Source organism: Numenius arquata, chromosome 2, assembly GCF_964106895.1.
Source record: "Numenius arquata chromosome 2, bNumArq3.hap1.1, whole genome shotgun sequence".
Lineage (NCBI taxonomy): Eukaryota > Metazoa > Chordata > Aves > Charadriiformes > Scolopacidae > Numenius > Numenius arquata.
In genome coordinates this window covers 100,863,273-100,879,031 of record NC_133577.1, presented here as the reverse complement: position 1 = coordinate 100,879,031, position 15,759 = coordinate 100,863,273, and the positions used below count along the sequence as shown (strand labels likewise).

Genomic DNA, 15,759 nt, shown 5'->3' with positions numbered 1-15,759 from the left:
ACTGAAAGGCTGCAATAAGGTCCTCTTGGAGCCTTCTCTTTTCCAGGCTGAGCAACCCTCTCAGCCTGTCCTCAAAGGAGAGGTGTTCCAGCGCTCTGGTCATTTTTGTGGCCCTCCTCTGGACCCTTTCCAACAGGTCTGTGTCTTTCCTGTGCTGAGGGCTCCAGAGCTGGACAGATTACTCCGGGTGGTGTCTCACCCCATAGAGCAGAGAGAGCAGAGTAGAGGGGTAGAATCATCTCCCTCGACCTGCTGGCCACTCTTCTGACGCAGCCCGGGATGTGGATGGCTTTCAGTGCTGCGAGCACACAACTCACACACATCACCACCATAACTTTGGGTTCTACCGTCATAACTTTGGGTTCTTTGGCAGTGGATTCACCCATACAGCACCGGGCCTGTTAACAGCAAATGGGAGGCACCTCTCTCAAAGGGGGAAGGGGGTTCTTGCACAGGAGATTGCGGGGTTGATTGACAGGGCTTTAAACTAGATGTGAGGGGGTTAAAAATATTAGACTTGACTGTAGCAAGCTGAGCGATAACACATCAGGGTTAGGGGGACAGGGTGCTAGTAAGGACCTTGAGCCTGGCTCCCTGAGCCAAGCTGATGACACTGCATTGCAGTCAAAGTCTTATAGAGAAGAGCCAGCAGCTCCTGAGGTAGTTGAAGTAAACAGTGAAACCCCTGTGAGACACCTCAAGGCGTGTTCCCTTAAAAAGGCAGCACAGCCTTTTCTCCCTTTTCTCCCTCACGCTGTTTACGTATCAGTGATCCACACTCAGCTTGTGACTGAGAATGAAAGGTTTGTTGGTTGCCACACCTGACGTGCGGTCTGTGCATCTTTTTCCGCTCAGCCAGAGATCCGAAACCAGATTCATAATAGATTGCAGCAGAATTGCCATTATAAAGCATATTTGATAGGTGTGAGAAACGGACATTCACTCAGTATAATTAATAGTGCTGGCAGCATTAAAAATGCATGCCATGAAATGCTTAAGTTGCCTGTTAACATCATTTGAGTCTTAAGGTGGAAAGAGTCAGCTGCATACGATATGGCTATCTACTGCTAGAGGCCGTTGTTCTTCTGTATTCGTATTTAGGAACTGTACAGAAAGTGCCATCAGGTTTGTGGCTCAGTCATTCCAGGCTCTGAGCAAATACGTGGTTCTTGCCTTTTCTGTCTGAAATTACTGCTTTTGATCTAGCAACATGTAGATTTTTACATAGCGCTATGCTTTAAAATATCAAAGCAAGCAGACCATTTTTCAAAAGCTCTGCCTTTCTTTCTAATTGCTCTTTTTTGCTTCTTTGAAAGACTTTTCTTCTCATTACATGGATTAGTTTTTAAAAATGAAGTTGCCTGACCATACGTGTTGCAGCATAACAGTGCCTTCTGGGCCCACTCCTGTCCCCAAAGGAAACAGTGGTATTTTCCCCAAACTTGAATTGGAAAGGGAACTTACTTTTTATCTGCAACCAGTTTTCTGCTAGTGCTGTAATCCAGTGTCTATCTATGAATATGGAACAATAAAAAAGATGTCTGCAGAAGTGTTTTTTATGTATATATGATATTTTAACAGTGACATGATTTGCATTCGTTAGTTACATAGATAGATTCTTTCTTCTCTTTTAGTTTTTATAGAACTACAACACCTGCCTAATTTAGTCTAAAATGTTTTATAACCAAAGGCAAGAATTTTAAGGGGATGAGTACAATATCATAATTTGGTTTAAGGACATTCACCGGTTACATTGCCAGTTTATCTCTTGATCTGTGAAGACTTTTTAAATGTAGCATTACAGGACGTGTAGTGGATTTTCATAGGCAGCACAGATACTATTGCAAAATGTTAGGATTTTTCCATCCTTGACCATTTCCATTTGGAAATTTTTAAGCTAAAAAGAATCAGCCTTCTCTAAAGATCATATTAGGAAAACTGAGTTTGTTTCCCTTGTATTACAAAATTCCTGCAGTCATTTTCCACAATTCTGGCATCTCCAGGATTTGGAGCAAGGCTCTGTACTTGAATGGAAAGTCAACCTTGTAGGTCATGTACTACTTTGCTTTTCCTGTGAATTTGCTTACAGTTGTCCACACTTTTAGTTCAGTCTCAAGAGAGTCCTGTGTTGAGCTGTGTTGTCTAAAAGTTGTATCTATATGGAGCACGCACCATCTTCTCATAGTGCCATTCTATACTTAGAGTGCACGTTTGCTGTGTTCACAGAAAAAAAGCAGTTGCATCCTGGATTTGCTGAGCAGAATTTTCCCATAACATTCCCCCTTGGCTCCTGTTCTTGCTTTTACAGAACCCGAAGAGTGGTCTTGTACGCATGGAGGAGATGAAAGAGAAGAAAAAGGAGCAGGGGTGGGCAGAACCTGTAACCTTTACAACAGCATCAGCAAATGGAGGATAAAGATTTAAAAAATCATTTATTGTCAAGCCTGTTTGACATTTATTCACCTTTAAGTGCTTGACTTTACAAACTTAAATTATTTTCGATGTGTGGCTTTTTTAAAAATTTTATTTGGGAGGAGAGAGAGTTAACATATACATATAAATAAGCGTGAAAGGAAAGACAGAAATATGTTCTGGAACAATGTAAATCTCAGCTGTGATCTCCAACATTAATTTTTCTTTGTCCTATGCAATAAAGATTCTTTCCAAATGTTTAAAACAATTGGAGCCAATTAGGTTATAAGATAAGAAACACTTAATATTTGGATAGTTGGTTTGTATTTGGACCTGTTCAATGAGAATTTGTTAGCCTCTGTGAAATAAGTTTGTCTCACTGCATTGCTAAAGAACATATCTTCAATTTCATTATTACCTCCATCGAATAATTGATGATGTCAGCAGAGAAGGCAGAGAAGGTAGTTTTACAGGAACGTAGTTTAAATTACTTTTGTTCTCAGAGGGCAGGAATGAAGCAGGAGTCAGTGAAAGAAGGCCAGCATTTCTATTATCCATACTGCTCTGGTTTTGTTGATGCATATAAAATCTGATTTTGGAGGGCTCACTATTTAGCCGTTGCATTTTGAATGTGAAAGGTGTGATGTAAATTTACCTTCGGTTTGGCTACTAATCAAGAAATGATTCATTTCAAACTCTTATCTTCCAGAGGAAGGAAACAAAGGTTATGGACCCGTTTTTGAGGAGCAACCCATTGATACCATCTACCCAGAAGAATCTTCAGATGGACAAGTTTCGATGAACTGCAGAGCTCGAGCAATTCCTTTTCCTACTTACAAGTAACTCTTGTTTTGATTTTCAGGTCTTATGTATTTTATTTAGTGAATATTTCAGGTTGTGGTATTAAATGATTGACTGTCTTAACAGGTCGATACAAAGCCTTCAAGGCACGAAAAAATGGAGAAGTTTGCAATTTTTGAGTAGAAATCAACCTTTATTCAATTTGCCAAAATGTCTAAACAGTGTTGAAAGTAGTACATTTCTGTTGCGTTAAGTGTTTTCATCTTTTGAAGGAATACTGATCCAGATAAAAAAAAAGAAAAAGTGACCTTTGAAAAATCATTAAGTGGCTATCTTTCTAGCTTAGCCTAAGGATGACTGAGGTTCAAGTCCTTGCTCCTGATTCAGAACAGCTTTTTTATGCTATTTTACTCTGAAAGAAAGACTGGCTGTTGAACCTGGTTATTCTACATCCTATGTTGCTTTTGCATCCACCATATTTAGAGGGATGCTCATGAATGCATCAGGTATGCTACTGAAGACATGAAAAACATTCTTCTGGCAAAATGTTTCAAGTAGTTTTAGTAGAGATTCACGTATGACCTCTTTTGTAATAATTGCATTGTTGTTAGCAGGGCAGTTCTGTTTCATTGTGAGATTTCAGGGCATCCATTTGAGTTTGTCTGCTATTATCTGCTCATTATGTAGAGAGAAATGTACTTAAGATTGTCACTGTTAAGACCGTGACTAATTTACAACCTAGTCACGGGCAGAAAACTGCTGTCATACTAAGGGACAGATGCAATTTCTTGCCAGCGAAAGAGATCTATTTCATTAAATTATCCTAACATCCTGTGATCTGCCCCAATACTCACTTTGTGTGTTCCTAGACTCTGGCTTCTAAGACAGAAAAAGCAGTTGAGTCTGCTGGCCATTCTTTTAAATGTTACAGTGTTGTGGTCAACTACAGTATTATTCCATCAAAACAGCTTAACTAGTCTTCATTGTTTTGTTTTTTTTTTTTTTTAAAATATGCTTACAGGTTATCTATGTATACAGAACCACCTGTGATTGAAGGATTTGAGGGGAAACTAGAATACCCTTTTTTAATATGATTCCTGGCTCTAGTATCTTTCCAAGTTCTTCTGCATAGCATTTCACAGTTGCACTTGTTTGCTCTCCCCATGCTTGGAAAGGACTGGAAGTGTGGAGAGATGGGATACACTTCCATTCAGTACCTTTCCAATATACCTACCCATCACTTCCAGTCTGTGTGATTATTCCCCCACCCTGTCTGCAAGAATATGTAAACATACCATCTGTGGAGTGATTACAGGCTCTACATAAATTTTAGCGTTCTTCTTTATCTCTCATGGGCTCTGCAAAATCTGAACTAATAAAGTCACTCTGGAAGAATTGCCTTACACTTCCAGAGCTCTTCTGTCTAGGAACAGATCTGTTGATTATTGCTGATAATTACAATACAGATTAAGGCCACTTTCCATATTTTTTGATGTCATTATTTTAGTCTACCTCAATATATTGTCTTAATTTCTTAGCCCTCCACCAGTTCATGGGCCAAAATTCTCCTGTTTCAGGGACAGATAAGTCCTTCCTGCCACTTTTGGGTTTTTTTTTACCATTCGCCTTCTTAGTCTTCTCATAGAATTTCTTTATTTTCACTGTTTATTAAGCATTCATCCACCCTCCCTTCTGTGTTTGATGGTCCTTCACCCTTGCTAAAGTTCAAACACTCATTGCAGTTTCTAGAAGTCTATTTTTTTTTGCCCTGTCCTTGCTGGAGCCTTCCACACTGAAAGGCAACATACATTCATGGGGACAAGATATGAGACCTCTAGTCCCCAGACCTGTTTGCAAATTACGGACCTCAGATTTCTGTGCTGTTTCTCCCGAAATGACTTTTTATGCAACCTTTTATGCAAATACACATTGGTGATTACCAGTGACCTTTTTCTGTAGCACTCTTCACCATCTTTAGAGATTTCGTAGGTCTCTTGGTGGTTCTAGCATTTCTCAGGTTTCTTCAAACACCACCTCTTTCTGTAGGCTCTCTTCAGATACAGCCTCTTGGATGGTTCTTAACTCACCTGTAAATATCTTTACATGTATGTTACTGCAGTTTTACATCTCAGCTGGAAGAAACTCAAACCAGCCTTGGAAAAAGAGAAGATGGATAGATAACTACACATTTTACTAATACACCTTCCCAAGCTGCTAGGCAGTTTAGTGGAAAAAAACCCAACAAACCAATATTTCTTCCCAGCTCTAAACAGATAAAACTTTAAAATTCAGTGTGTCTGATTGGGTGTCATGAGGCATGTTACTCTGCATTTTCATGTGTGAGAAACACTGTGCATGTATGAGAAACACTCACTAGCTGAACCTAGTGAGAACTACCCATGGGGAGGAAGTCACTCAAAACAGCTTTTATGGGATGGAGGAGTGCCATTTAGAGGAAGGGTTTGAACAAGAAGAGCGCATCACTATCTTAGTTACGGTTAATTTTTTATACTGCGGAGTAACCCTGTTTTTAAAAAATGAATATAAATTAATACTGTACTCAGAGAAAAAAAGGAGGCTGTATCATGAAAATATGATTGTGTTTTCATCTTTCATAAATTCAGAAGAAAATAATTTTTGATTCTTACTCTTCACCGTCACACATTTTGTGCAATGTTTTTCTGATCTCTTTCCTTGCAGCATAAGCTGTCCTTGTGACAGCTATTCCTAGGTGTTTCTGAACAGGGTTTCTGATTTATTTGTAATGCAGACATGTAGCGTATCTTACAGGTTTGAAGTGATGCCTCTAAAATCCTGTAATAACTAAATGCTATTTACTGCATCTTAAATATTCTACCATTTCATTATTTTTAGGTTTAGTTTTAGCTTATTTTTTGTTAATACCACTTCTATTATTGTTTTTTTTCTATGACAATTGAAATTTCAGCTTCCAAATGAGTATTCTGTACATTTTGGTACAGCATTTCATTAAGTAAGCAATGCATAGGGTATGTGCTTTCATTTTCAAATACTAGTGTCTATGACCTTGTGACAAAACCCGATTTACACAGGAAGAATTTTATGGTCTTTGTATGTATTTTAGTTGCGTTTTTCCTGTTTGTGCTCAGGAAATGTTTAAGTCCTTCCAGAGAAGGTTATGGGCTCCCCCTTGTGGACACTGTAATAGTTATAAATCATGAATACAGGTTCTCAGTCCTTGTGTTGTAACTTTACTGAAATCAGTAGAAGTCAGTAAGGGCCAGACCTGATCCACCGAGTTCCTCTTGTGGTAGTCCCTGAAGTGGGAGTTAGAGCGACTCAAATTAAATGGCTTCGGGGTTTTACAGTAATTAAGGTGGGAGTGTCCAGCAATTTTTTTTTCCTGCAGTAAGTAGGTCTTAAATCGGGCGTGCCAGTGTTTTTGCACAGACTTCACTGGCACATTAGGCTTTATGAAACATTTTCATTCCCTACAGCAAGTTCGAAAAAAGCTTTTAAAAATTTCATTAGTCCATACTTTAAAGTTGCAGAGGGAGTATTTTCTCAATTTGGCTTTAGATAACTATTCGAGGATATGTTTATAATCCCAATGCTTGATCACTAGCTAGTTCACTCACAGCTGGCTCCAGTATCCTGTGCTATATGGCCAGCAATCAGGTTTTAACATACATCACATCTTGACAAGGCTGAAGCAGACTGAGACTGTTATGTTTAAAAGACCTATGAAGTTCATCAAATCTGTGGCTTTTGCTGAAGAAGATCTTAAAACATATATAGAAGTATATTAATTCCTGTATAGTTTATAACAACTTATGAGTTATTTTTCAAATAATATTTCTTACTAAGTTTATTTTTCTGGGCCAAATCTTACGTCTGGCTTTTCTTTTTTAATAGGTGGAAGCTCAACAACTGGGATATTGATTTAACAAAGGATCGCTACAGTATGGTGGGAGGCAGACTTGTTATCAATAATCCAGAGAAATCAAGGGATGCTGGAAAATATGTCTGTGTAGTGTCGAATATCTTTGGAACTGTCAGAAGCAGTGAAGCCACTCTGAGTTTTGGATGTAAGCCGATGTTTATGTCAAAACGTAGAAATGTTACAGTTAGGTTGAAATGCCCAATGTTTTACACTGCAGTGTCTTCTGCTAACGTGCTATAGCTCTTTTACTCTATAAAAGCAGTATCATAAGTGCCTTAGTCTGCAGAGATCAACACAAAGTAAATTTTGTATGCATTTTATATTCTTTAGTGTTCAGCTGACATGACAACCTTCTTGGTGAGTTATTGTTAAATTATTAATTCAAGAGACTCATGAAGCCAGATCTTGAGATAATCATGTCCAGACTCTTTTTAAATCGTGGTAGGACCTGAGGGGAAGGAGTCACAGAAGAAAGATGCAAGTGGGGGCATATGATGATGAGGCGCTGCTGTCATGCAAACGCAGCTGGGATGCCTGCAGGAGGAAGGCATGGCACTCGCTAGTAAAGTGTGCTCCCTGACTCCTGGGCTACGATGAAGACCCTGCTGGGGGACATTTCTGTCAGCTTCAGATATTCATGAAGTAGTCTGGTGAATGCATCGTATGCACAGACCTGCTCTGTCAACAAATACATGTGTTGTAAAGAACTGATGTCCTACATGAAGATTAATGTGAAATTTTACTGACTGAAGACAGAGTTTGGGATTTTTATTTTATTTTGCCTTATGATACTTTTTTCCCTGGTTATGTTTTTTCATCAGGAGACAAAAAAAGAATCCACAAAAAAAGGAATCCAGTCTTTTCTGGTGACCATTCACAAAGCCCTGTGTGCCCTTTAATCCTGACATTAAGTGCTTAGTGCCCCTCTTGTCTTTCATCAGTCTCCGTGAGCAGGATTCACTCCTTGCTGTATAAGATCAGAGATGAAGGGAAAAGTTCCATTTTCTGCTAGTGATTATACTACTGTAGGACCACAAATCTCAAGAAAACTTAAGAGGCTGTATAGAGCTGATACATTGTGTGATAGTTGATCTAGTCTTAATCTGTATTTTACCCGGTGTATTTTCTAGAATGAACAGAAGGCCAGGTTGTTATTTTGTTCTAATGGAGATCACATCAAAATTCAGTTTACAGGTTATTTATTTATACCAAAATTAAGCAGGCATCAGTGGTGCCAATCCTGACTAACCAGCAGGATAATAACCAGCTATGAAAATAGCTGTAGCTACTGAAAATAAAACCAATACACATAAGAGATGAAAAAAGTAGAATCAAAACAGTCTGAGGCATGTTTTCTGCCTACCAGTTCACAGACTGCATGGGCTGGATGTTTATAGTTAGTGTACTGGACAAGTGTACTGAACAGAAGCCTAATATGTAATATTTAACTATTTAAATGAAAATAGGCTAAAGAGGTGAGGAATAGAAGTGAAAAGAAAGCTGGGAACTGATAAAAACTTGTTAAAAAATGGTAGTTATTCTTCTTTACACTGTGGTGTTTGCTCCCCTCTACTTTTTTTTGGTCACCTATGAAAAACATTTCCTTTCACAATCACTGTTTCTAAAAAATTGAATATAGAGTTGCTAAAATTAATATAGAAAATGTCTGATCTTTTGCTTGTGCATAAACTGATTGAAAAATGGCAGCAACTGTTTAGAAGAGTTAAAAAAATCTTGACCAGGTACACTAGTGAGACCTTTTATTTTTGTCTTACTGTCAAACTTAACTGAAATTCTCTCATAAACTTCATGTCAATTAATCCATCTGAGAACACTGTCTTTAGAAGAACTGAATCTTTTTACATCTAGTTCTTTAAAACCCATTAAAATATTTTTCTAGCTGTTACACACATACTCCTTAGGAAAGGAATTTTATCCTATGGGAATATTTCGTGGCTTTTTGGTGTGTGCTGAGCAAACTCAGAAGCTGATACACCATTCTGTTTGCTGGGAAATGGTGTCAGAATAGTAAAACACAGCAATTTCACAGCAGAGAGGCTGCAAGAACGAGGAAGAGAAATTTCTGCACTTACTAGTTATAAACTGTATGCTTATAGGAGTGCAGTGATTATGCTAATTCTTTCATTCTGCTAAAAATCAATGTCTTCCAATTAAGAGTTCATGGAATCACACTTACTATAATTATTGAGTACTAACCAAGTAGTGCTTACGCAAAGAAGACATCGAGACCCAATCACAGTACAGAGCATTTCGTAAATGGGAAGAAGGTGTACAATGACAGCTTAATAATTGTATGACTTCCCTGCACCTGGCATAGACCATTCTATTTCAGGACTAACATAATGTTTTACATATACAAATTGCCTGTCCTATGCCATGTCTTTAAATTTGTGGTGACTGTCCTAGAGTTTCAAAGATTATCCAAGAACACTTTAAACAAAATGTCTAGACTTAAATGTAAACTGGAAATAGCTAAAGTAACGTAAAAGCAGTGATAGGTTTTCCTTTCACCAAACCCCACACTGCCCATATGCAAAGCAGTATCAAATAAGCAACAGATTTGTTCCAATTTTTGTAATTTTTTTTTCATTATTTCTGTGACAGATTTTAAGCACTAATCTATTCCAATGAATGCAGAAATGAATAATAGTGGCAAGTTAAAACGATGATCAAAAAGTCTGCAACAAGGGAAACAGATGTTTTCAGGAGACATCAGTCAATATTTTGAAGATGGAAAGTAGTTGTGTAGTTAGGTCCATGCTGACAAATGGAATGGAAGTATGTTCAAACTACTGCAGATATTACATGAATAGAGATATTCCAGTCTGTGTGAAGAGCTTCCTTGGCTTCAATTACAAAACCCGTCTGGTCAAATAGCTAATTCTTACTAAGTCAGTCTGGTACACTTAATTTCTTTATTATCAATGAATAATATTCCAAATTAGTTGGGAGCCAGTTGTGGAGAACTCAATACATTCATTGCACTAAAGCACAGGGTAAAATTGTATAAAACAATTGTCAGAAGTCCTTAGAATGGCGCATTACAATGCCTACCATTTAGCCATTGATCCAGTCAAGATCCAGTCAGTCACTGGAAAAATCTGTATTATCTTCTCGTGTGTTTGAGCAGAATAAATATTAGTATGTCAAAAGTTGGGAGAGGTGTCTTTCCCCGGACACTGACGTAACTCTCCTAGAGTTTTTTCGTGCATTTGACAAAGGGTAATGACATTCTTTTCCTAGATTCTTGTAGAATATTGCATTCAGAGGCCGTGAGCTTGGCTATTACTGGTGTAGTGATTATACCACAGTAGCATTTAGAGCATGACTCTAGTCAGGATCTCTACAATCTCTGTGCGCTTGGTGACATGGAGAAGCTTTACAAGAAACATTCCCTGCCTCAAGTTTAATTTCAGACTGGATACTCAAAATGAGAGTGAAGAGAAGCAGCAAAGTGGAATTATTGACGTAGTTGAAGGTTATTCATGCAACTGGTGTTTTATTGCTTCAGACACCATTATTGTTCTCCCACACTCTGCGAGATGATACGTAGCTCCATGAAGGACTTGCTTCTTTATCCTTTTACAACAGTCCCTTTACCCTGCTGCATGGAAGTTGTTTTAAAGAGTGTTAGATAAGGTTTCCATTGGGATCTGAGCCACGTCTGTCTCAAACATCTGGCACAAAAGATGTGTCTGAGCTAAGTGCTTACCAGTCCTTGGCTGCTTGAGTTGTCGGGGAGGACAGCCAGGTCATTTTAGAGAAGCGACTTTAAGTTACACTAAAGAATTAAACTTGCAATTTGGAGAAACCAGTTGAAAAATAACCTAAAATCCTTTTCCTTTATCTTCCTGGGATTCCTTCTTTAAATGTAGCTTACCGGGCTACTCTTAGGGATATGATCTGCACCACTTTTTTTTTTTTTTCCTTTCCTAGTATTTGCAATTATGATGACTAAAATACTGTAAAAAAATCATTGCACTTGATAATGACAAAATTAAAATGAGCAAAACTGGTACTATGGGTCTACAGGTATCTTATCTGCCATGTCCCAAGGGTCTCTTCCAACCTAGACGATTCTATGATTCTATGATTCTATGTACTGTTGTATTTCTATAATAATTGTTACAGGGCTGAAAATAATAACAAAAAAATTATTATAGTGAAAACCCCATAGTTTCTTACAGTTTCTTTCCCCTGCCTTTTTTAAACTAGATCTGGATCCCTTTCCACCTGAGGAACGCTATGAGGTTAAAGTGCGAGAAGGTGTTGGAGCAGTGCTTCTTTGTGAGCCCCCATACCACTACCCAGGTAATTGAGCTCAAAGTGCTTCATTTGCAACTACTTACGAGTAGACTAAAAATTAATCTTTATTTTTAAAATTTTCCTTTAAGTTTACCAAAACAGTATGCAGCTTGAGACTCACCATTTAGGTTAGGTTTCCATTTTGAATATATGCTTGTAGTTGATATTGTTGAATTTGCAAACAGGTTTTGCCACTACAAATAAAATTACTCAGACTAATCTGGATAATGGAGGAGAGACTTGGCCTACCATTCTGGCTGTGGAAATGCCTTTTTTCTCATCACTAGCTCCCGAAGAGCTCTGCAGAGATTATGCTTGTAACCTCAAGCATCTGCAGTTCCATCGTGAAGGCTGAATTTGGCTGTTAGCATCTCTTTTACCTTATAAAATGGGATAATGTTTTAGTTAGGTTTTTTATTAGTTTAGTTTTGATACTCTGTGTCTAAGTATTGCAAGGAACTGATGAACTGAGACATAGTGGTAGTTAAAATAAGGTTTTGTCTAAATCGCAAGACTGGTGAGGGCTTCCCAACTCCTCAGTTGCATGAAGTCAGGACCCAGCTGCCCACCTCCTCGCACCCAACTTGGGTTCCTGTGGGAAGGCTACGCCCAAGGGGAGCTGTGCGCACCGTAGCTGGGTCCCCAGTAATCTGCACTCATGGCAGCAGTACCCCAGTGTTCAGTGTTGAAGGTATTAGTAGGCTGCTGACACATGTATGTTCTGTCTCGCTTAGCTGACTCTTCCAAAGAAAAGATCTGTAAGCTAGAAATCAGAGTGAAGTAATTTGTATGAAGACGGTATTTCATGGCTTAAGTAGCTGATAGTATTGTTTCTTAATATTGACTAGAAAATATTTTCCTCCAGATGATCTCAGTTATCGCTGGCTTCTAAATGAGTTTCCAGTATTCATTGCTTTGGACAAACGACGATTTGTGTCGCAGACGAACGGCAATCTCTACATTGCAAATGTAGAAGCATCAGATAAGGGCAATTATTCGTGTTTTGTGTCCAGCCCTTCAATAACGAAGAGTGTATTCAGTAGATTTATTCCACTTATTCCACAGTCTGATCGTAAGTATTTATTGGAAATACTATGTATGTGCAGTGTTCTGTTTGTATTTTAATTTTGCTCATTCATAACTACTTTCAGCTCTATGAGAATTATATGGCAAATTGTCCTGGCCACAGCACAATGTTATTTAGTTTTCCAGGTACAGAGGTCCAAATCATTCCCATCCGTAATAAAAACTCTGTGAAGGGAAGTCTCCCTGGATTCATTCACGAATTTCCTTTCATATCATTGAGAACAGAGTTCTTATCCCCAGAGTGCCCATCTCTTTTATGTGATAAGCCCCTGTACTCATCCCAAAATCTTCAATATCTTTTCTGGTCTTGGCATTGGTTCAAAAGGACATGACTGTAAAGCAGAAACTTAATGTACAAGTTGATAAACAGCTTCAGGACTTAATTTTTTTCCCCAGGAAATCCCCCATGAAAATGGAAAATCCTTTTCCCCTGCTGAAATTTCCTATCCAACAGTGGCCTAAGGGCTTTATGTTTCATGGCCAATCCCCTAAGACAACTATCTGGCTTTGTATTACTAGATTATTTCTGCCGTTTCTTCATGAAAACCCCGTGTTTTCCAAATGGTAACCAAGTTCCCTTTTGCTACTTCAGACTGTCAGTCACTAGAGTCTCATAAACTGATCATCAAGATCTCAGTGATCCTTTTCTCTATTAAATTTTCCCTATTACAGTGAAGAACTGTGATTAAATTTGGGTAATTACAAATCAGTGATCTTTGTCTGAATTTTCCATGGCCAATACTCACACTGAGATCTTCATCTAGAACTGCAAGAGGAGTCCTACAGGGATCACCAGTAGGTAGATTTGATTACATTTGCATTCCTGTGCCCTCATTAAGCTGTAGATTTGCTGGCTTTAGCTCCTTCAAACCCTTACTAAGATAATATTGAGCTTAAATATATCAAAATATTCCATCCAGTAAAAGAATCTGTGGAAAACAGAGACTCAGGCTTTTGTCTACCCATGCACACAGATCGTCACACTTCAAAAACAAGTAAAAAGTTTGTGTTAGAGCATTGTGCTGTAAAAAATGCGAGGCATTAATGTCCAGAGAAAGATAACTAGCTGAGTAAAGCAATTCTGCTTTACTATTAAAAGTTCAGTCGTAAATCAGACTTCATGGATGGCCAGGCTATTTTTTCACTGTAAAGAAGGATTTTGTCTGGAATTTTAAGAGTGATTTTCTTGAACTGGGGAAGTTTTAATAGCTGCTTTCCTTTCTGCTGTGCCTTTTCTGAGAATCCCTTTTTTCATGTTAGGTGCAAAAGTATATCCTGCTGATATCAAGGTGAAGTTCAAGGACACATATGCTCTCCTGGGGCAAAACGTGACACTGGAGTGTTTTGCTCTTGGGAAGTAAGTATGTTTTAACATTATTGTAGAGCACTGTTTGCTCTCGTATTTCAGGCAATGAAAATACATGTTTCATCATCAAACTGTTTCTTGTAGTCTGAAATTTAACAGCCAGTTCTTGAACATGCTGATTTGTACTTTGCTGTACTTTTCAAGTCCTGTTCCTGAACTCAGATGGAGTAAATACCTTGAACCCATGCCAGCCACTGCTGAGATAAGCATGTCTGGTGCAGTTCTTAAGATCTTCAATATTCAGTATGAAGATGAAGGACTTTATGAGTGTGAAGCTCAAAACTTTAAAGGAAAAGATAAACATCAAGCAAGAGTTTACGTACAAGGTAGGTAGAATAATTTTATTCTTCATGATCTATGTTGCTTTTACTTATGTTGGAAGTATCTGTGTTCTCACACTTGATGTCAGTGTTGACTCATTGCATCATCCTGACACACTGCTGTTCACGTTAATAGAGCAAAATCAAAACCCATGCATTGAATGCCAGGCATAACATTCGTGTATTAGTTGAACAACTGCTCAATTTGCCTGGTTATGATAGCTGTATATACACCTTGACAGCAATGTCTGTTAGGATTAATATAATTATGCATAATGGAAATTAAATACACTTAGAGTACTTGAATGAAAGAACAGCCAGGAAGAAGAAGAGACCATTAGGTTTGTTATGCTTTCTTGTTTCCTCATTTCGTTTGTCTTTTCTAACTGTATTAGCTGTCTTATTAGCTACAGTCAGTTCTTCGTTCCTTTGGCCTCTGTCCCTTCCCCTCATTCATTTGGTTAAATGAGGGAACCAAAACATTGTACCTTATTGTTCATAGTGGAATCACCCCAAGTAACCTGACTCCTTGACTGAGACTTATACCACAAAACTATGACATAAAAAGATCATACATAACATCTGAATTATGTTCAGAAGATTTCTGTCTCTTTTTATTGACTGTACAGAACATTTCCTGGGTTAAGATCCTCAAGTTAACTGCTTGAACTATAGTGGGATAGATGTGGGAAGGTTGTTACTGGTTGTTATAGTTAAAACTAATAAATAGAGTCATTTGCATAGTAAAAGTGGGTCATTTTCAATATTAATTTCTTAAATATCTTCTCTGGACCAAGAGAATATTTTTATTGGAGACCCTTTCAGTACATAGATGATTTTGCCAATTTCATGGAATTTAACTATGATTTTTATTGCATTACTGAATAATTTCCATAGGTCAGTGCAAGCAGTAACTTCTTAGAACTTTAGACATTCACGAAGCATTATTTCAATCCCATATTTTCTTCTCATAAAAACAGGTTGAAGTTATTTTGAGGCTCTGGGGTAAGAAAAAAATGTCATCACTTCATTCTTTCTTGTGCTGGTGCATTGCTGAGTTTTCATCATTACTTTTGTGGCCTCTGAAGTATTATGGAAAAAGCTGTGGAATTATAGATTGTAACGCTAATTAAATATGTATCTGCTATATTTATAAGGCATCATGTTTTTTCATTCTTCAGCCGCTCCGGAGTGGGTAGAACATATCAATGATACAGAGAAGGATATAGGCAGTGACCTATATTGGCCTTGCGTAGCTACAGGAAAGCCTATTCCAACAATTAGATGGTTGAAAAATGGTGCCTCGGTAAGTATATTACCATAGTTAATGCAGGATTGATTGGTTAGCTGATAGAAATGATTTTTTGAAGCATGCATTATTAAAAGGTTTAAAAAAAATAATTATGATACAAATATTTGCTGATTCCACTTGCACTAGAGATTAAAATCTGTTTTTTAAAGTTGTATTTCAAACTTCTCTTCAGTTTTGAAGTGCATTTCTGCAGACTATTTAATATTCATCTCTG

At 37.9% G+C, this 15,759-nt stretch overlaps 1 protein-coding gene across 1 annotated transcript in view; it reads left to right on the top strand.

Annotated features, from left to right (window-relative positions):
• The window catches only part of CNTN1 (contactin 1), a 93,922-nt gene that overhangs the window by 12,203 nt on the left and 65,960 nt on the right, over positions 1–15,759 (top strand). The window contains exons 2-8 of the mRNA XM_074144507.1: positions 3,122–3,251; positions 7,108–7,280; positions 11,372–11,467; positions 12,327–12,533; positions 13,808–13,904; positions 14,058–14,239; positions 15,415–15,539. Of these exons, the coding sequence (XP_074000608.1) occupies positions 3,122–3,251; positions 7,108–7,280; positions 11,372–11,467; positions 12,327–12,533; positions 13,808–13,904; positions 14,058–14,239; positions 15,415–15,539 (1,010 nt within the window). The remainder of the gene's footprint in view (positions 1–3,121; positions 3,252–7,107; positions 7,281–11,371; positions 11,468–12,326; positions 12,534–13,807; positions 13,905–14,057; positions 14,240–15,414; positions 15,540–15,759) is intronic.